This window comes from Mustela erminea, chromosome 19 (genome assembly GCF_009829155.1).
Source record: "Mustela erminea isolate mMusErm1 chromosome 19, mMusErm1.Pri, whole genome shotgun sequence".
NCBI classification, from domain to species: Eukaryota; Metazoa; Chordata; class Mammalia; order Carnivora; family Mustelidae; genus Mustela; species Mustela erminea.
The window spans coordinates 28,012,142-28,034,258 of NC_045632.1; the positions used below are offsets into that span (position 1 = coordinate 28,012,142).

The 22,117-nt window shown below is 44.3% G+C and overlaps 1 protein-coding gene across 2 annotated transcripts in view; it reads right to left on the reverse strand.

Annotated features, from left to right (window-relative positions):
* Nucleotides 1-1,182: 1,182 nt before the first annotated feature.
* Nucleotides 1,183-22,117, reverse strand: part of LOC116579626 — an 89,476-nt gene continuing 68,541 nt past the window's right edge. Inside the window, exons 7-14 of one of the 2 annotated variants that reach the window (XM_032325183.1) lie at nucleotides 18,389-18,469; nucleotides 15,201-15,283; nucleotides 14,927-15,053; nucleotides 10,990-11,189; nucleotides 8,232-8,525; nucleotides 6,908-7,102; nucleotides 4,341-4,487; nucleotides 1,183-1,522 (exon numbers count right to left, since the gene is read on the reverse strand). In XM_032325183.1, the coding sequence (XP_032181074.1) occupies nucleotides 1,467-1,522; nucleotides 4,341-4,487; nucleotides 6,908-7,102; nucleotides 8,232-8,525; nucleotides 10,990-11,189; nucleotides 14,927-15,053; nucleotides 15,201-15,283; nucleotides 18,389-18,469 (1,183 nt within the window). In that variant the 3' untranslated portion in view covers nucleotides 1,183-1,466. The remainder of the gene's footprint in view (nucleotides 1,523-4,340; nucleotides 4,488-6,907; nucleotides 7,103-8,231; nucleotides 8,526-10,989; nucleotides 11,190-14,926; nucleotides 15,054-15,200; nucleotides 15,284-18,388; nucleotides 18,470-22,117) is intronic. The other variant, XM_032325184.1, reaches the window with a different exon arrangement.

Genomic DNA, 22,117 nt, shown 5'->3' on the forward strand with positions numbered 1-22,117 from the left:
GAAATACACATCAAAACCACAATGAAATACCCCCCCACACCAGTCAGAATGACTAAAATTAACAAGTCAGGAAACAACAGATGCTGGCGAGGATGCGGAAAAGGGGGAACCCTCCCACACTGTTGGTGGGAATGCAAGCATGCGCAGCCACTCTGGAAAACAGTATGGAGGTTCCTCAAAAAGTTGAAAATAGAGCTACCCTATGACCCAGCAATCGCACTACTGGTTATTTATCCCAAAGATACAAATGTAGTTAACTGAAGGGGCACTTGCACCCCAATGTTTATAGCAGCAATGTCCACAATGGCAAAGAGCCCAGATGTCCACTGACAGATCAATGGATAAAGATGTGGTGTATACGTATGCATATATAATGGACTATTACTCAGCTATAAAAAGGAAAATGAAATCTTGCCATTTGCAATGACCTGGATGGAACTAGAGGGTATTATGCTAAGCGAAGTAAGTCAGAGAATGACAATCATCATATAATCTCACTCATATGTGGAATTTAAGAAACAAAACATGATCACAGGGGAGGAGAGGAAAAAATAAATCAAGGAAATCAGAGAGGGAGACAAACCGTTAAGAGACTCTTAATCACAGGAAATGAACTGAGGGTTGCTGGAGGGACGGTGGGTGGGGAGATGGGCTAACTGGGTGATGGACACTGAGGAGGGCACCTGATGGAATGAGCACTGGGTGTTACTTAAGACTGATCAATCACTGACCTCTAACCTCTGAAACCAATAATACATTATATGTTGATTAATTAAATTTAAATTTAAAAAAAGAAATGGACAAAAAATTTTTAAAAAGGGGAATGTGTTGATACAGAATATATGAGTGTTCATTGTATATGTTATTCAAATCTTCTGTATACTTCAATGTTTCATAATAAAAACAGTGGAACATAATGAAGTCAGAGTCTAAACGTAATGTGGCACCTTCCTGAAACAGAAAAATGACATTAGCAGAAAAGCTGGTAAAAAACGAATTAAGTCTACAATATAGTGAATATTCCTGTACTAATGCAAATTTCCTAATAAAGATACCATGGTTTTGTAAGATGTCAACACCAGGGCAAGTTGGATAAAGGGAGCTCCCCTTTATTATCCCTGGGAATTTTCTTAAATCTGAACTCATTCCAAAATAACAAGTCCTTAAAAAGTGGCAACCGGTATGTAAAAGCGAAAAGTTTTTATTTTATTTTAGTATGTATATAATTAACAACGTCAAGATTCAATTTCTGCAACAATGACCTTCCACACATCTCTACCTTGGCACAGACACTCCAAACAGAAAACATGTTTCCACGGGGCCACGTTACTGGGCAGAAGGGAAGCACATTCACACCCACGGCCCAGACACCAGACCCGTGGGATCAGACAGGGGCCTCGGTCCTGGAAGGAGGGTGAAGCCGCCATCTGGGCAGCAGCCACTCTGTTCTCCTGGCTCCGGGAGCTTTATTTCAGCAGAGATGGGTGCTGCGCCGTCTGCTTGTGCAGCACTGACTGAAGAGCTGCAAAGAGGAGGAACCAGCAGCATCAGTGACGTGTCCTGCCTCGTCTGCACAGGCCCAGCTGGCCCACAGCCCTCCAGCCGCGCCCACCTCTGCAGGCAGAAGCACACCCACCTAGCTGCGACCTCGGCAGGCGGACATCTGTGCCACGCTTGGGGCATCTTATAAGCTTTTCATGCATATTATCTCACTTAATCCTGGTGGCTGGTGCTAGACCTTGCCTTACAAAGCACTAGGGGACACCTGCCCCCAACACCACCTTCGCTGAGTTAGAAACACTTCACCCAAAGGTCCCTCTTTATCCACAGGAGATCCTGGTGCCTCTCCCTCTCCAGACATGCTAATACCCGACTTCTTCCAAAGCCAGCTCTTGGTTTCCCAGAAGCCCTGGGACAAACTACAACCATTCCTTCCCTCAAAATTTCTGCAGTCCTTCCACTGTGAAGGGAAGGATGTGGCAAAACTTGGACCCAAGCAAAACTTGACAACTTTCTGGACTGTGTGGTGGGTAAGAGCACTGAGCAGAGAGTCCCATGGCTGCTGTGCAGTGTCTGCCCCACCAGTACCACTATGTGACCCTGGCCAGGCTCCTCACCCCCTGAGCCTTAGTGACTCATGTGGAAAAGGGAGATGATCTCACTATGTACCTCGCAGGGTTGTTTGAAGACTAAATAAGATTACCTCAATGCCTGCCGCAGGACAAGAACTCAGTGCGTGGTAACTACTACCCTTATGCCTTGTATAGGCAGCCTCCATGTTTTCACTCTTGTTTTTTAAAAATGTTTTCTCGGGGGTGCCTGGGTGGCTCAGTGGGTTGAGCCTCTGCCTTGGCTCAGTGGGTTGAGCCTCTGGCTTGGGTCGTGGTCTCAGGGTCCTGGGATCAAGCACCACATCGGGCTCTCTGCTCAGTGGGGAGCCTGCTTCCTCCTCTCTGCCTACTTGTGATCTCTCTCTCTCTGTGTCAAATAAATAAATAAATAAATATCTTTATTTATTATTTTTTTAAGATTTTATTTATTTATTTGAGAGAGAGACACTGAGAGAGAGCATGAGCAAGAAGGTCAGAGAGAGAAGCAGACTCCCCGTGGAGCTGGGAGCCCGATGCAGGACTCGATCCCGGGACTCCAGGATCATGACCTGAGCCGAAGGCAGTTGTCCAACCAACTGAGCCACCCAGGCGTCCCTAAATAAATATCTTAAAAAATATATTTTAAAAATGTTTTCTCTATTAGTCCTGGAATCTGGGGCACAGAGGGCCATTTTAGGTAAGGAAAATTCTCAAAATTTCCCCAAAATGAGGTCTATCAGAAGAGGATCTTCAGAATGAAAGAGACTGTCTAGGTTCCCAGGAGGATAGGGATCATGAACCTATGCATGTTCCCTGTCTTGTCACCATTTTATAAACACACATCCATTATACCACAACCACAGCATGTACATCTTGCAAAACCAGATTTGACTAAAACACAGAAGATGAGACTTCACTTATTTTTTTAGAGTAAACTCTACCTCTAATGTAGGGCTTGAACTCACAACCTCGAGATCAACTAACAGAACCAGCCAGGTCCCCGAGGACTGAGACTTTAAAACAGCAGTAATTATCATGAAAAATGTGTCCTGCATGAAAAGCAGAGAGGGACAAAAGCTCACTTTCCTAAGAGCTGGGGTTTAGGCATCAAATCTCAAAAGAGAACTCAAACCTAACAATGAACCAAGAATAACTCTGGGCAGCGCCTTTACTTAGGCTCAGAAAGCCTGAATGACTAGAGATGAAGTCAGCAAAATGCCTGCTTGGCTGCCTTCCACCGCAGCATCGCAGCTCTCACCACCACCTTTGTGCCCTGGTGGGGTTGAGGGCAGCTTCGGGGCCTCTGGCCTCATCTCCCCCAGCCATACAGGAGGAAAGGGAGCACCAGAGAAGAGCTGGCCAGGCCTGCACTTAGAAAGAAGAGAGGAAAAGCCTGTCTTCCTGCGCAGACTCGGAGCCACAGCTGCATATCAATCAATCACTACCTTAAGTTATGACAGGTCGGGTCCCGGTCTACCTGCCAGGCAGCAGGGAGGCAGTGCATCTCCCCGAGCCAAGCAGAAACAAAGTGCACCCCTCCGAGTGACGTCAGCGATACGCGTGCACATGATTACATGACATTCAACCTCGTGAGAATATGCTCCCTTTGCCAACTTCTTGCAATCCTCCTGGAGAGTCACGGTCAAGGAGTTTCTTTTTCTAGTAGTGCTGGTTTCCCATTAACACCTCCCAGACCCTCAGTAATCTCCTTTCTTAACCAGAAGCTAGAAAAGCCCTACGCTCAGAGACTGAGACTGGCAGTAGTTTCTAGCGGCAATACTCTTCTGTGGTCTCCTTATTAGGGTTACCTTCTATTTTACAGCGACTGACAATAATGTCCATTTGTTAGAAATGTATTTTCCTTTTCAAGTACATCTGCAGCTTTAAAAGGGGCGGGGGGAAGACTAGGAAAATAGTAGGTTTCTACACTGTAAAAACATAACACACTTTCTTACCTACTGCTATAGCCTCTTGTCACATCCAGTAGCCTAGAACCACACTGACCACTTAGGCAGCCCCTAGCCACATGTGACTACTCTATAATTACTATGTGATGATACTCACTCAAATTAATTATACTTAAACACAACTGAAAATTCAGTTCCTCAGTCTTACCAGCCATGTTTCAACAGCCACATGCGGCCCACAGCTGTCACATCCAGCCACACAGCTGCAGAACATCTCTGTCGCAGAAAGCGCCAGTGGACAGCATGAGCCTAGAATGTCACTCCCAGCTCGCTGGCTACTCACCTGGAGGTGGTACTAGAAGGCCTGGTTTCTCCCCAAGCAGCGGACGCTTGGCACGCTTGGGGCGGGGGCATCCCAAAGGAGCAGGTCTCTTGGAGGGGGCTGCTGGGAGCAGGGGAGGGGCAAACAGACCTTTGGGATTGCCCAGTCCTGCAGAGAATGAAAAAACAAAACATAAACCAGAAGATATATGATGAAGGTGACTTCTGCTGCTCCCACAAAGGGACTTTTCCTTAATCTTTAGAGAAGGGCTGAGCAGGAGCACCTGCCACACACATAAATCTCAACTCCTCCGAGCTCTACCAAGCCCTCTCTGGGCCCAGACTAGGCCTCAGTGCTTATCCAGGGCCTCACAAACTAGAGTCTGGGGGCCAAAATCAGCCTGCTGTCTGTTTTGGTACGACCTATGAGCTGAGACAGTTTTCTCATTTTTAAATAATTATGCTTTCAGTGATTATAGAAGTACGTACACAATACCCTTAACTTTGCTTCTTGGCCTATAAACACTAAAGATAACGTATTTACTATTTGGCTCTTAAAAAGTTTGCGAACCCTTCATCTAGTCCACGTGTGCGTGCGTGTGTGTCTTGACATCCTGGTTCTCCACCCTCACCTTTCCACAAGTGGGATTTGTTCCAAATGTTCTCTTTGACACTCGGAATGTATTCTCTCAGCCATCAAACATTTTCCCGGACAGGTCATAAAAGCAGATACGTAACATACCTGAAGCATACTGTTCCCAAGAATCTAACATCCGTCCCCCCAGAACATCGGCCTGGACATGGTCCTGGGGGTCTCCCACATGGCCTAGCAACCTGTCACTCTCTCTCAGGCAGTCGATCTGCCCTGCCGTCCTCACCCAGTTGAACAGGGCATTTATTCCCACAGTTGATGCCAAGGCCCTGAGGCAGGCACCTAGCCCTATCTGAGGTCTGCATTTTTTTAAAAACCTTCAGCAAGGATGAGAAGCAACTCAGAGCAAAAAAAGCTCCCCCTGAGCCTTTCTTTTCTTAACTCACTGTCTTCTCACAGGAACCAGGTGTTAAGAATGTCCAGGGTGGACCAAGGGACTGGGCTGAGGCACAGGGGAGCGTGGTTGAGTGCAGCAGAAGGAAAGGAACAAGCACAAGGCATAGCAGGAGAGCCCCAGTTGTGACAGGAACAGAGAAGACTTGGAACTACACTCCCAATCATCCTAAAGGTCACCAGGTCAGAAAGGGAGGGGGCTCAGAAACGTTCACCCCTAGGGTGGATCTTCAACAGACACTGACTTCGCTAATAAGACATACACATGTACAGCGACCAAAGCAAAAGGACCCATTCTCTCTATTTTGATCCATGATAATAGCCAAGGTGGAAATATTATGCTCGTAAGGCTTTTGGGTAAAATGATCCCTGCTCACATGAAAGACCAAAGCAATATTTGACTCTTAGACACAAATGCATCCAGGGTCCAAGTTTTATTTGAGGCCCAGGAGAAAATCTGCCTTTCTATCAAGACTTCACTGCCAACTTTTGTCTTTAACATGGCAGACTGAAAACATGCTCTCATCCAGCTTCTTCTCTGCTCCCACTGTTAATACACAAGGAACACAGGAGAGGGGACAGAGTATACCAACGAATATTTGGAAGATGAGAACAGAAGGAGTGGGACTGCATTCCGGGTGCCTACAGAGGAGTTAAAACTTTTTGACCTTGGGGCGTCTGGGGGCGCTCAGTCAGTTAAGTGGCCAACTCTTGATTTCGGCTCAGGTCATGATCTCGGGGTTGTGGGGTCAAGCCCTGTGTCAGGCTCCCCACTCAGTGGGGAGTCTGCTTCTCTCCCTTCCCCTCTACTCCACTCCCTGCTCGCACATGCTCAATCTCACTCTCTCTCAATAATTAAATAAGTAAATGTTAACAAAACAAAAAACCTCTTTACCATCAAGAGGCAGGAAAGGCTCAGATACCAGCCACCCCAAGAACCAGAGGCATAATGGACACTGGGCTTGACCGGAACTTGGTCTCCCAAGTGGTTAGCGCCGCACCCAAGTCTCCTCCCAGAGAGAAGAGATGGATGTCTGGTAACAGGCTTGAGCGGCAGGATCCAGTCTGGCTGGAAGGGAGTCAACCCTGGGCATTTTCAGTTATGTAAGCCAGTCAGGTCTCCTTGTTTTAAGCTGAGTTAGGTCCCTGTCACTTACAATGGAAGGAGTCCACAGTAATACAACCTCATTTTAGGCAGATGTCAGATACTATTTATGCCAACTACTCAGAGAAGCCTGGAAAACACTATGGAATTCAGAGTGCATATTAAGAGAACTCTGTTTAAGCCATCCTCAATGTGGCCACCAACCTTGATAAGAAAGCTCCTCTACACGTCCCCCATGTTAAAACTTAAGCCATTCACTCAAGAGAAATGGCACCCACTGAAACCCCAGATGTCTCTTCTGGTCTTCTGAAATCTTAGCATTCGCTGTGACTATGCCAAAAGACACTGCAACTGTTCTCAACTGTCTGCTCTCTCAGAGCCATGCGCGTAGAGGCAGCAGAACCACTGTGAGCTCTTCCTCCTGGAGGGAGGCACTGACCTGGTGGTGGAAGGAGACCCCCTCCCGGTCTGTCCCCTAACAATGGGGACTTGGCAGGAAGTGGGGGATGAGGGCCCGAGAAGGAGGGCTTTCCGGGGGTTGGAAGAAGTGGAGGCGGCTTGCCCACGACAGAGGTACTCCTTCCTTGAAATGAGGAATGATCACTGGTAGCTGAAGACTCAAGTGTCTCAAAGCCTGGAAAAATGAAGAAAATGAATGGTCACCAGAAGTCTGCGGCAGAGGCTCAAGCTGCAAAAGGAACAACTCAAGGAAGTCAAAGAAGACCGTAATGTTTCTGACTTAGAGGTTTCTATGATCAAAGAGAAACAGAATGTTAACTAGACTTGTTGCGGTGATCATCAGAAGATATATACAAGTATCGAATCATTATGCTGTATACCTGAAAGTAATAGAATATGTCAATTATACTTAATCAATTAATCAATTAATAAATGACATAAGCACTCAGGGGGGAAAAAATGTGTTTCAAGTTTATGAGCACCCCCCAACACAACCCTGAGAAGAAGGTACAAAAATGTACAAAAATAAAATACATTTTGGGGCGCCTGGGGCCCCTGGGTGGCTCAGTTGGTGAAGGGTCTGCCTTCAGCTCAGGTCATGATCCCAGGGTCTTAGGATCAAGCCCTGTGCAGAGGGGAGTCTGCTTCTCCCTCTCCCTCTGTGCTCTCTCTTGGTCTCAAATAGATAAATAAAACCTTAAATAAAATCCATTCTACATTTTAAAAGATGAACGATTTCTTTAAAGCTTTAACATGGCCCTAGAAGTTCAGCTATGTTTCCCCATAGGGACAAGTGATTATTATTTCCTTCTCACCTACTCAACTCAAAACAAATAAACTGAAAAGTCACCATTTTAACAAGTTTGGCTCATAACTGGAATGCTCTTTACAATCTTCAAGATTAGGAACTACTTTTTTATGTTTACCATACACTTCAAAATAATCTACAAATGTTATCAATTAACAAGCTGAAACCTTTGAATCACAAAAGTAAACCCACAGGGAACAGAAACTATTTCCCACCTGTCCATCTATATAGAGAAGTCATCCTATTTATACATTAAAAATCTGATTCAAAAGGAAATTTAGCTTAAAAAAGAAAAGCATTTTAGTCTATAAAGGTTACACATTAAAAAACTGTGTAATTCCTGTGTGGAACATGTTCCTATCAGACACCTTTACATTACAGAAGTACAGTCTCTCGATTAAATAAGAAATTCTTAGTTTTACTTTCACATATGGATTTGCTGAATAGGATTTCCTGGGGTTTAAAATGGGGAGGGAAAACAGACAGTGCCAAATACCTTCCAGGTACCCTTTCCTGGTCTTCAGGTAGTCGATGAGCAGATTCAACTCATTCCTGTACAAATGCATGCCCTCACTCAACAGGAAGAGGAGGTGCTGAATGCCCGAAGGGACGGAGTAGCTGGTCAGTTGCTCCCGGGCCAAGAAGTCATCTGCCAGATCTCCAGCCTGCAAAGCAATTCCAGCACGTTCCTGCTGCTCCCGTTTCGAGAAAAATCTCCTGTATTCTTTAGCCACCAGGTCCAGGGCATCTTCCAGGGGCATATGACGATGTACTAGGGACGAGAAAGAGCCTGCTTTATATCAAATGGGCGCCTGGATTCCTTTTAAAATCAGAAAATAACATAGTTAATCCAACTACGTGTTGTTTAAGCTGTGTCAGCTTTCAGTACAGATGTGACTGTCTACTGATCCAACTGGCCTGGGACCCTCCAAAGCAGGTGCCTGTCAATTTCAAAATCAAACATTACGTTGTTTCAAAATTATAACAAGTGCAGCTTGATTTACCTTTTCCATACAGACCCGCTTTTCACAGTTGGACAGCTTCACGCTATACTGAGAGACAGAAAGAGAATGGAAATAGGTGCCATGTGTATCAATGGGAATTCTTAATGCTAAACAAATCTAGCCTAAAAAAAAGGCAGGATGCAACTTTACCCATTGCTGGCTACTGGGCATGTTTAAAGCAGAGAAAAAAAACCCTAAAAGTGAAGGCGTTTGATTTGGTTCCAGCAATCCAGTGGATAACCTGAGACAAGAATGATTCACAGAAGAAACAAAGAAGCAGAGAACAGAGCCTTCAAAGAAGCGAGCAGGTGAGACATGGGGCTACTGGTTTTCACTACATGCCTTTTAGTGTTAATCTCTTCACTCTGTACATGTAATACGTGGATAAAAGGCAGACAGACACACAGACATGTGGTGCAGGACTTCTACACTCTGTCACTGTAGGCTGAGGAGTAACCCACAATCTTCTGCGTGGCTCTGCAGTCTTTAGCTCAGGCCTCTGGGATCTTAAATCATGTTAAAAGCCTTTCCAGGTCAGGTCAGGAGTGCTCCAGGCCCTAAATACTACATATAAAATAAATTCTAGACACTAGGAATGGCTTTTACATAACTTAATGGCTACAGTCAATGCATAGGTGTCTCCTAATCTCTCCTGGGTTTACCTGCTGAGAATAAGACTTCATAAAAGTTTCATTTTAGATGAGAGGCCCCTACCCTGTCTTCCATGTATCACATCTGAACAAATTTAGGATCCAAGGGGCACTATGGAGCTACAGCGGAAATGATGGTATTTGGTTAAACCTTAAACTGTTTATGAGGCTTACATTTAGGAAGAAATATGAATGTATATTTGCCTACAGGTGCTGAAGTTTCACTGTTTGACTGTCTTCTTACATGTTTGTCTCCGCACAGAAGCAGCTTCATGGGCTTCTGCATAATGGCTGCGTGCAAGGTATAAAACACCACTGCCAGAAATAATGCACGTCAAAGAGAGGCCTACTTACTTTAGTGGTTATTTCCTCAGCGATCTTGCATGAATGTAAACAGATGTGATTAGTCCTCGGCACAACCTGTTCAATTAAACTCCCCCACCCCCATCCCCAGGAAGGTGGGGTTTGTAATTTCTGAGAGTATGCCTTTTCTTTTACACTTTGGTTTAGTCTTATTATTTGTTTAAAATAAATTAAACATTTTCTATGTTGAGAAAAACCGTTGTTTCACGCTCTTGGGAACAGTGCTAAACCAGAGCTGGCTAGGTGGGTATAGGTCACTATACAGAAGCAAAGCAAATGGAATGGCCAGAAGATGTCCTGGCATCCCCCAGATTATTGGGAAGCCAATACTCACTACTGTTTTTTCCAGACCCAACAATATAGCTGGTTTCTAGGACATCAGTCTGACACGGACTTCTGTGAAGGTCCCAGGAGCCACATGCAGGATATGAATTCAACTACTAGTGCTCCACTATGTATCTGCCCAGGGGAAAGGTCTCCCAACTCAGGGTGAAAATCCAACACCGCCAGGGCGACTCAAGCTGATAATGCGCCTGTTGGAGAAGCAGCCTGACTGCTGCCTACCTGAGCGGAGGAAGGAAGCAGAGCTGGCCTGCATCTCATGCAGTGCCTGGTGCGCATGAGGAACTCAGGAAGTGTGGACTTCAGAGAACAGCACCAAAAGCTTCCACAGAGCCAAGAGGACTACAGAACCCAGGTTCGTCTGGTTCTGACTCCAAGGGGGACGCTGAGGACCCTCCACAAGGCAGACTCTCCTCTCTGGAAGCAGCAACTCTGCCCAGGCGGCAAACAGGACGGTGGTCTAGGATGTGTGCATCTGCCTGAGGCTATGTATTTTAGGGTAGAGAAGGGCTCATTTCTGTGCACTCTCACGAGCCTAAGAATAATGAAATGTCTGAGGTATCGCAAGAGAGGCAAAGCTGGCATGAAGGGTAGTCTAAGATTGCATGAACATTTTAGACTTACCACGGAGGGCAGAAAAGATGGTGGTGAGATTTGGTCAAAATATTCTGGATTCTTAAGTAAGAAGCAATAAAGATGATTTAAGTATCAATTATCCTAATACACCGGAGAGTATTTTGTGACACCTATTCAAGTCACCATTTACTCAACTAGATCAAGGTTAGTTACTGACAAATATGAACCTTCAAAGTATACCAGCATACGAAGAAAAACTATTATATTTTTAAAGCAGGATCCATTTTAAATAAAAAGTTCTAGATTGAGCTAAACTTACTTTTTATAGACTCATGAAGTATAATTACAGTGCAAGAAGAAAGTTTTACATTAGACTGTTCAACAAGAATGCAAAATGGCGACCTATCATCCTTAACTTCATGGAGCGCTCTTGTAAGACTTGACTCGGAAGAGAGGTGAATCATTTCCACCACAAGGCCGTGATCCTGTAACCGATGACCTATGCCTGTTGCATATTCCCTTTAAAAAAAAAAACATACACACATACCACACACACACAAGAAAAAGGTAAGGTTATTGTCAACCAAACGAGAGGGGAAAAAAAAACCAAAACCCTACCTCACCAAGCGGTTGTTCCACAGGTATTTTGATGACAAGTTTAAGTAAGGCGGAGATATTATATCATTACTGTACTTGTGTAAATGAAGTGGAAGATGCTGTATTTTTTCAAAAATCATGCAGGCCCTGCAACTTGTTTTCATTCTTAGACATACTGAAAATATATAGTTAGAGGGGCGCCTGGCTGGCTCAGTGGGTTAAAGCCTCTATCTTCAGCTCAAGTCATGATCCCAGGGTCCTGGGATCAAGTCCTGCTTGAAGAAGCAGGGGAGCCTGCTTCTCCCCCCCCCCCCCCCGCCTCTCTGCCTACTTGTGATCTCTCTGTCAAATAAATAAATAAATAAATAAATCGTAAGAAAAAATTTCAGTAGTACGTTATCCCTTTATGGAATCAGTAAGAGAACTGGAGACAACTCTAACCAAAGGAAAACTTATTTTTCTGAAAATGTGGTGTCCTCATACGGTTGACCGTATACAGAATTTTATAAAAGAAGCAGAGCAGGTGAGAGCCGTGTTTTTGTGTGGCATGATACAGTGGGTAAGTAAGATAAACGGGGCCAGCATTTTTCAAGATGGACTCATTCAAATGTTATTTGATGAAATCATTTCAATTTAAAGACCATGAAACAAAATTTAAGATTGTTTGAAAGAACAGTTAAGACTAGTATCTTCAAAGAAAATAAGAGAATGCTCATCTACAATTAGTTCCGGGGACAGACCAGTATTTGTCTGCAACTGTGACAATTCCTTGCTAACAAGTGAATTGGTGAGGGACGCCTGGCTGGCTCAGACAGCAGAGTGTGCGACTCTTGATTACGGGGTTTTGAGTTTAAGCCCCACATTGGGGGGTAGAGTTTACTTAAGTAAGTAAGTAAGTAAATGTATAGCCAAACAAACATGCAAAAAAGAGTAAACAGGTGATTCTAGAGTTAACCATCTCAGTCAACACCAACCATCCCATAACCAACCTTGGATCAAACCCCAAAGTCCTCTCATCTCCCATTTTCTCAGCCTTGGGTCTTCAAGTCCTAGAGAATCGATCCCAGAACTCTCCTTTGGGTTTCTGCTTCCCTTCCTGCCCAATGCTTACTTAGAAACCTGCACAGAAACTTAAAATCTCAAATGACATGGATTCCCTGAAACCTCCCTGATTTACCTCCTTGGACCCTACAACGGTAGTCTGCTCTTCCTCTTACATATCCTCTGCTTAGAGCAGGAACGACTCAGCATATCGCATCTTCCACTTGTTAGTTATGCGCGTGTTTTACCTTATCAGGCTGCCTGTGGTACAAAAGAGGAACTGTGACTTAATTATCTGTATGTTCCTCGCTGACCTTAGCACACATAACAGGTACACATTAAGCGCCATGTTCTGCGTATTAAAAATTAAAATAATGTCCGGAAAAATGCTTTCTAGGCAATTTAGGAACATAAATGATGATTTCAGAAAACAAATTCAAGAGGAAAACAAGAAAAACAAGACATGGTTCGTATTTACAGAGTAACAGCCCATGAGTCAAAACTATCACAATAATTAAAAAAAAAACCTATCACAATAATAATTCACATTGGAGGACATGATGTGAAAACTAATTACTGTTTAGGAGTATAAAGGAATGAATTAGCCAACCAATGTATCACTACAAATCTCTTCCGACATCAAAGTGACAACAGAGCAGGCAGCAAGGCCCAGTTCACAGACTCTGGCAGACGCAGGATGCCCTCGGCCGAGGAGTTCCTAAGCTGCACCCGCCGAGGGTCCTAATCCGTGGCTAAACGCCAGAACTGCGGAACGCCGGGCAGAGGAGCGGTTTCCGAATACCACCCCAGATGGTGGGGGAGCAGAAGAGCAATCTCAAGGACTCCTCTCCACCACACAGCACTGTGCTCCAGTCCACACCAGCCAGCCTGACTTTGGAGTGGGAGACTGGCAAGGGCATCAGGGTGCGGGAGTCAAATGGCCACTGGAACCCATCACCGCTCTTAAAGAGCTACAAGGTGCTACAGATCTGATGTGATCTGTTCTAAGAAAGCCAATTTAGTCAAAGATTAATGCAGCTTCCCTGGTTGATGCAAATGACTATAGCAAAGTTGCTAAATGTTGAGGGAAAACCAAGCCACTATGCATGCTGAGTCTTTACTGCCTCTGGTTCAAAACTGGTTTAAATTACCACATGATCAAATTAATCCAGGGCATGTCTGCTTGTCTTTCAATTATTAAAGGGAAATCCCATAATTTTCTAATGTAAAAGGAATTGGCCTCTCCACCCTCCCCATGCTGTGACTGACCTCATTTCTTCCAGGCCGTTTTCTCCCAAGATCCAACCCAAATACCCTCCAAATGAGATGAAGCTATAATTTTGCTTTCACAAACTCTAACATTAAAGATGCTACCTACAAATACATTAGGTTTCTGTAAAGCAGGTATCACAGAATAAGAATTCTGAAGTCATTTCAAGATTGTCGATTTTCACACAGAGTGAGAACACCAGTGCTGCCTTCATGCTGAGTTATGTTTTGTGCGTGCCTGGTCTCCTGTTCAGGAATGATTAGTTCTCATGTCTGAAGTCTGCAGGATCCCTCACTCCGCACCTCGCCTGGAGTAAGTGCGCATGCCTCCCACCAACCGTTTGTCGACACGGTCTTCGCCAAGTACTACGAAACCCGACAGAATCCAGAGACAATTATCATCCCACATTAATTCTCCTGTCCGCCTTCAAGTGACAGCAATGGTGTACAAGATCAGGGCACTATGCGGACCCAAAGGACAAGCTGGAGACAGTCAAGAGGGCAGGAGACCAGGCCAAAACAGGCCAAAAGTGGCGTGGATGAGTTGCAGGTGTTAAGTAGCCTATACAAGTTACAAGTGTTAGCCTGCACGAGTTACAGATGGAGAAGAAGGAACGGGCATTCCACATCGAAGCAAAAATAGCAAGGACAAAGGCTGAAAGGAATTCAATGAGCAGTTAAGAAAGGAGAGGAACCCATCTCTGAAATTATCAGGGAGGCCAACTTGTGGGTCCTAAACTAGACTGTCAGCACCCCAAGGTAAAGGTGTGTCTGTTACGTTCACTCAAGTACTCCCAGAGCCTAGGACAGTGCCCAGCACACAGAATCCAGTCTGAAAATAGCCTTGTGTTTTTTTTTTCCCTGATTACGAAATCAATGGATACTCATTGTAGAAAACTCGAGCAATACAGAAAACTGAGTAAGAGAGTTATCATAAAAAAAAAAAAAAAGTTATCATCAGAAACCTCCCCAGCCACAGCCACAGGATGGTAAACCCAACAGCACATTCTTGTAATTCCTAGAGCAGTGTTCTTTTTTTTTTTTTTTAAGATTTTATTTATTCATTTGAGAGAGAGAGCATGAGAGGGGAGAAGGTCAGAGGGAGGAGATTCCCCATGGAGCTGGGAGCCCAATGCAAGACTTGATCCCAGGACTCCAGGACCACGACCTGAGCTGAAGGCAGTCGCCCAACCCACTGAGCCACCCAGGCGCCCCCTAGAGCCGTGTTCTAACAGCATTTCCTGAGTCTTTCCATTCTCTTTTAGTGACTTATGTACGTAAGGTTGAATACTTAATTATTCCATTTGTACACATTCTCATTCGACAGGCTAGAAAGAAATAAAATATACCTTTGCTCGTTGTTGATAGAAACAATAACACAATCTGAAGGCCTCTCTCGATCACGTTCTTTCTGAATCATTTGATAAAAGTGCTGGAAAAGCCGTTCTTTCTGAGTGTCCCTGCCACCGGCATCACCTGAAAAATATTGACGTGTTCATGCTCTTGCAAGGGCAAAAGCAATCACTGAAGGTTTTCAGGGTTTTTTACAAAAGTGAAAATGAATGGCAACAGCTCTATGAAGAATAGATGAGGAAAACAGGAGGATCTCAGCAAGACTCTTACCGAACTGAGTGGACTGGGGCCGCTCGTGGTTCTCTTCGTGCCTTTTTGAATAATCAACCACATTCCGCGGTAATTCTTCAACGCTATTGGATGCATGAAAACATAATAGTTTGTGCAAACTGAGTTTCCCTCTAAATGCGTCCCCAAAAGCCAAGAAATAAACACCAGGTCGCCTGGCACAATGCGTATGCACCCAAAGAAGGGCCGTGTCTACACAGGGATAGAAACACGCTCAATAATCTGTTCTCATTTTAAAATTATGGCGAGTTTCTGGAGTTTTTCTGTTCTCTCCCATTCAGTTCCTCTTGCCTGTTATGACAAAAAGTACTATGTGGAGCCATTGATCTTTGTCAAGACAGACTGATAGAAGCCCATACACGAAGGTGTTTATTTTATTTATTTATTTATTTATTAAAAAGATTTTATTTATTTATTTGACAGAGATCACAAGTAGGCAGAGAGGCAGGTAGAGAGAGGGGCACGGGGAAGCAGGCTCCCCGCGGAGCAAAGAGCCCAAGGCTCGATCCCAGGACCCTGAGGTCACGACCTGAGCCGAAGGCAGAGGCTTTAATCTACTGAGCCACCCAGGTGCCCCGAAGGTGTTTATTTTAAAGAGGAGATAATTCTAGCAGCCGTGTACACCATTTGAAGAAGCAGCGCTTACCTCTGAAGGTCTTCACTGGCTACGGGTAAAAAATGAGGCAATGAGGTCTGCTCACTTTACTCCTGAACACTCTACAGCCCCTGTGAGCCAGCCATTTTCCCTTGCTGAAGGCATGCAAAATAGCGCACAGATGCTGGGTAATCTATTAGCCATCTAAAGTAGTCCCCTTTGCTGTGATTTAACAGAAGAAAGGGGGGAATTCGAGGCACTCTGTACCCTAAATCAGGCATTTTTACTGCAGCTCTCCAGCATCCAGACACCAGTGTGTCTGTCCACAAGGAGTGTCCTGCCAGGGAGAGAACCACCTCGGCAGGCAGCAATTAGTTCCTTTCTCACCAGAGGCATCACGCTGCATGGCAAAGCGGCCACGGAACACGCTCAAACCACAACTATTCAGCAAGCTGCCAGCAAACGTCGATCCCTTTGCTTGTCTCCTGTACAATTTTCATTTGGGTTGTTGGCCACAACCAATTCCCTGACACAGCAAAGACGTGGCTCCAGACTCTTAAGAGGCAAAGCTTTTGCCTGAATCCAGGCCTCCCCTATTGCCTGAGCACCCTGAGCTCCCCAAGAATGCTTCCCTCCCCCACACAGACTTCATCTTTGTGTACTGTCTCCGACAAACACTAGCCGTTGGCTCCCGAGGCCATTCCTCAAGCTGCCTGCTTTCTCTACCCCTTGCTAGGCTGTGTTCTTGTTGGCTTTCTCTCACAGTTTATTCAGAATCTTTTTCAAAGTGGTCTGGAAACTGCTCACCACCACTCTAAGTAAATCAGACAGGGTTGGGGATGCACCCCAGAAGCTGGTATGTGGCCATCCAGGAAAAGCAGCCTGATGTTGAAATTGCAGCTGCCTGGGTATGAATCTCAGTGCTGTCACCTACTAACCGGGAAGCTTGAACGACTTACTTAACACTGCTATGCCTCAGTTTCCCCACCTGTGAAATGGGGCTATCGGAACCTCCCTAGAAGTGCTGTTATGAGGATTCAATGAGTTAAAGTAGGTAAAGCCCTTAGAACGGTGTCTGATGCAGGAGAAGCCTTCAACAGATGCAGGCCATTCTCATCCATCTCTGCCTTTAGGCTTCCTTCATGCCAGAGCTAAGAAAATCCCTCCTTCAGAAGATCGCCTACCAGTGCAAGTATTCGGAGTCTCATTGTCAGGAAACGTTACCTGAGAAAGACTAACCCCCATTAACAGTCACTCCTGAATTCTATACTTCCAAGTGCTTCCGCAGTCGAGGAAGGCATTTTTCAATTTTGAATTATTAATCTAATCTGACACAAATCTCATCCTTAATGCAGGCAAGAGAGAGGCCCTGTCAAGGTTCATACATATAAAAATCAATTCAGATACAGTTCAAGGAAAACTGCTTTTACCAAAACTACAGAGGTAGATCCAAAGCAGGAGTCCTGTAGTGCCGTGTTGATTTACCTCCTTAGTTACTTGGAACTCCACTGCTGAATGTGAAAGACAGACTCAACTACGTGAGATTACCTTCAAAACTGGTTTACAGACTTTGGAATCCTACATGGTGGTCAAAACCGATGAGGATCAATAATCCTCCGTGACATTTTACTTGAAAGAAAGTTCTAGAACAATATACCAGGATAAGCCATTTCAATTAAAAATAAGGGCAGAGTGGGGCGCCTGGGTGGCTCAGTCGTTAGGTGTCTGCCTTCAGCTCCGGTCGTGATCCTGGGGTCTGGGATCGAGCCCCATGTTGGGCTCCCTGCTCTGCGGGGAGTTGCTTCTCCCTCTCCCACTCCCCCTGCTTGTATTCCCTCTCTCACTGTCTATCTCTCTGTCAAATAAATAAAAATCTTTAAAATAAATAAATAAATAGAGGAAGGGTGGGGAGGACTCTGAAAGGGATTTTTATTTTTTAGTATCACTTTTTTATCTATTTATCCGTTCAGGAGAGAAAGAGAACACGGGAGAGGGAAGGGACAGAGAGAATCTCAAACAGACTCCATGCTAAGCGCGAGCAGGGCACAGAGCTCCATGGCACAGCCCTGAGATCATGACCTGAGCAGAAATCAACAGTCAGACGCTTAACAGACCCAGCCACCCACGTGCCCTTTCCCTTGCATTTCCCTTCCAAACCATTTTTCAGGGACTTTATTTGTACTGGAATACTGATTCACCTCCTAACTAAAATAAATTCGCGTTTTTAGAGCATCTACCCACGGTCAGATGGTGGCACAAAAAAGGTGGGGAGGTGTGGAAGAAGGGAGTGGAGGGCCTGCTGCAGCGGGTCACCCAGGGAGAGCTCACAAAGGGGCTCGGGTGGTCAAGTCCCTCCAGTTCGTAAGCCTGTTTTAGTTACTAGAGTCCAAATGGCTCTAGGAAGGGAGAAGTTAAAGCAGAATGGCTTAATATGATCAAGCTGACCTGAGGGACTTCCCAAAAAGCAAATATTAATAGCATCAATTTTAACAAACACGTAAGTCTGCACAGTAAGAACACATCTACATTACTACTAAAGCTTTTAGCAAATTGAGCCAGAACAATAAAACTTTACCTTAGCATGTCTTCACCCTCCTTTAAGTAGCCCTCTTGGGGAGAATAAGAAGTCGGCGGAAAAGGTTTATATGGCTTGCTGCTAAAAAACCAACAAAGACAAAATTACACTTAAGAAGAAATTATTTCCCATAGCCCACATGTTACTTTCCACAGTTCTGGTACACTCAAAGGTGATTAAATCTTCAGTGAGACTGGATTTTTAAAACTCGAACAATGCTTTTCTGAAGACTTCTTTTTTTTTTTTCTTTCAGAATCTCTATTCTATTTTGAAATGCTTATTTCTATTTTTGTCTAATTTGTTTGCTCAATGCTTTTCCAGAGCTGACAACTGAAGGCAGAGCTCTCTCACAAGAAAAGACCATTATAAATGCACGAAAGGAAAGGGGCTTCAACATAATGAATCAGATTTACCCAAATGAACGGAATTAAACCGAAATAGAAGTAAGAATGCAATGCTGGTGGTGTTTGGTAATTTTTTAAAAATCCGATTTTTTTTTTAGAAGCTTCTCTTTGGTAGATGCTCCACCAACATCACCATAAATTTTCACAAATTATCAGGCACCTTTAATGCATGTATCTGACATCAACTCCACAATGGCACTTATCAAGAACGTTCCTGAATCATTCGTGTGCATCAATTCTAAGCAGTCGAAGTCCTCGATTAAAACCACTGTTAGGTTTACATGCCAAATGCATTCCATGCACGTCGACAACGTCTTCCTCATTTAGAAGTGGTAGTGGTTAATGAATTAACACTGATCTAAATCCAAGACAAAAATAAGGGGCAAAGCCTAAGAAGAAAATGCCTGCTCCAAACTGTTAGCTGAAAGAAACAAGGGGCTAAACAAGAGGAACTACGATGAATTTGGACCGAGAGGGTTAAAGAGTTATTAGAAAGCTTTCCTTTTCCAAAAAGGATCAGGAGCACAGATGCTCCACTCGACCCTCTTCTCAATGATCCTAGCCAAGTTTGAAGGCCATGAGAAGGAATAAGCAGATGGTTCAATGTGAGTAAGTCAAAAGGAAGTTGCATTTGCCTTATTCGGCTTCCTAGCAACTAGACTGAATGATGCCAAGAAAGCCAGCCGGCTCTAAGGAGAAACACTGCAGGACACTTGGAACCCAGTGGCTGGGCAGGGGAGAGAAGGCCCCAGACACCCTCACCTGGCAAAACAAATCCAGCGCCGCCGGACACCCACACTTCCCACCTCATCAGGACCTTCCCTTTCCCCTGCAGTTCCCACTCTAACCGACCTGGCCACACTAATGCCCACCACTCGAGGACAAGGACAACCTTTCAAACTCCAGTAACATCAGATGAGCAGTCTGGCCCGGCCGCCATCAAAGAGTAAGTCCCACTTCTCCGTGGGAGAGAAGGCCCAAAGCACTCAACGCACCTCAGCCAGCTGGACAAAGGAGTCCGCAGGCCAAAAGGCCCGCACTCAAACACGGCAGCTCCCGCTCTGAGAAAGGCAGACAGCCGTGTACACTGGCTGGGATCCCAGAAGCCTGAGAAACATCCCTCCCAGAGCCACGGTGTGTTCCTTTTCTCCTCCTTAAAAACATTCCCTAAGTACCGTGGATGCTGGTGGTTCACAAATTGGGCTACTAAAAGGAACCACACTCAGAAGGAATTGTCTTTGTGTAAGTACATAAACAGGAACAGGAGATAAATCCACAAATGGCCAAAGGAAGGCCTGGATGTTATTAAACGCTGCAAGGTTATCTTAAGCCCTGGCATTTTGCTATGTATTCTGGGCTTCCTCTAACTGGTGGCACCCATTAAAACTTCAATTCCTCTCCTACTCCGTGGGTAGCAGGTCAGTCAGAAATGGGACTTCTAATTACAAATATATCTTGGGAAATGAATAGTTTCCAAGATGTTCAATGAAAATGTTTTCAATGCATTATACTTAAGACTTATAACAACCAATCAAGCTGGGTATTACCAATCTCCCAACGCTTTTTAGAAAAAGATGAGGAAATGGAGAGTCAGTTCACACGACTTGCTACACAGCTAAGCCATAAAGCCCAAATTCAAATCCAGGTATGTATGACTCAAAAAACCAGGCTCCCTCCAATACCTCATAGCCCAGAAAGTCTGGGCTTAACACAGGAGGTCTGCAAGCAAAATAAAACTAGGAAAAGCCATGAAAGAAGGATAAATCTTAACGAATAAAGATATTAAGCCATTCTGTATTTTTACGGAATGTAAATTCACGCGGGCATAAATTCCCATTTGAGAGAGAGTACAGCAGTGGGCTCCCCAGGGAAATGGCTGCCTGCCCACGTGCGCTAGCAGGTGGAGAGCCTCCTCCGCGCATCTGGATGGACCACCTAAGGATGAGCGATTCAAAATTCAAGCCTCGAGACTGATATAGAGGAACCAGAATTCTCATATGCTGCTAGTACGAATGGTACAATCACTTCAGAAAATCATCTGGCAGTTTCTTAAAAGGTGAAACACATAATCAAGCCAGTAGATATTTACCAGGTAAAAATGAAAGCACAGATCTACTAAAAAACTTGTGTATGAATGTTCATAGCAGATTTGCAAAGAGCCAAAAACTAGTGAGAGAGCACTAAGGAACACAATTCAGTCCATGGCACCATAAATTGGACTACTACTCAACACCAAAGAAATGGAAGTACTGATCCACCCAACAACACAGATGAATCTCAAAATAATTATTCTGAGGGAAACCAGAAACTTTTCCATACAAATATACACTGTATGATTCCATTTAAATAATTCACATAAATTATATATACAATATACAGAAACTTATAAAAAATGCAAGCTAGGGGAGCCTGGGTAGCTTAGTCGGTTAAGCAGCTGCCTTCAGCTCAGGTCATGATCCGAGGATCCTGGTATCAAGCCCTGTGTCAGGCTCCCTACTCAGTGGGGAGCCTGCTTCTCCCTCTTCCTCTGCTTGTGCTCTCTCACTCTTAAAAAAAGAAAAGAAAATGCAGGCTAATCTATCATGACAAAAGTGACAGACTAGCTGTTGCCAAGACAAAGGGTAATGACAATGACAAATAAGTAAACTTTGGGGAATGATAGCCGTGTTCATTACCTTGATTGTAGTGCCGGTCGGTCATCCACATGTCAAAACTGAAGTTGTACTTTTTAAAAATGTGCAGGGTATTTACTATGTATTATTACACATCAATAACCATACGACAATAAAACAAAAAAAATCCAAGCCTTTCTCCCGTTTCATACCTTCCCTCTGTCACATCAATTGTGTTTTCTTTCTTTCCTTTCTTTTTTTTTTAAGTTTATTTATTTATTTTTAAGTAATCTCTATACCCAACGTGGGGCTCAAACTCACAACCCCAAGATCAAGAGTCACACAGTCTTCTGAATGAGCCAGCCACACACCTCAACATCAATGTGTTTTCAAAATGTTTCAAGTTTTAGCACCAGTCAGAAATCATGCAGATTCTGTTGTCTTTACATGGAGAGAAGCTTACACATCTATGAAAAGAGAGTCCGTGGAAACACTTCCTCGCTATTTCAAATTAAATGTACATGTCACTCCCAAAGCCTCCAGGAATGCTAGTACGATTATTTTTAACTTGTTACTATTGTATCTCAATTACTTCAACTTATTAGACAGCTGATCTATTAAGTTCTCAGGGTAGGACCCACTGGGGATAAATTTTAAAATTAAAAAGATTTTTAAGAATCTACTCTTAGAAGTTCCATCATAATTTCAAATTT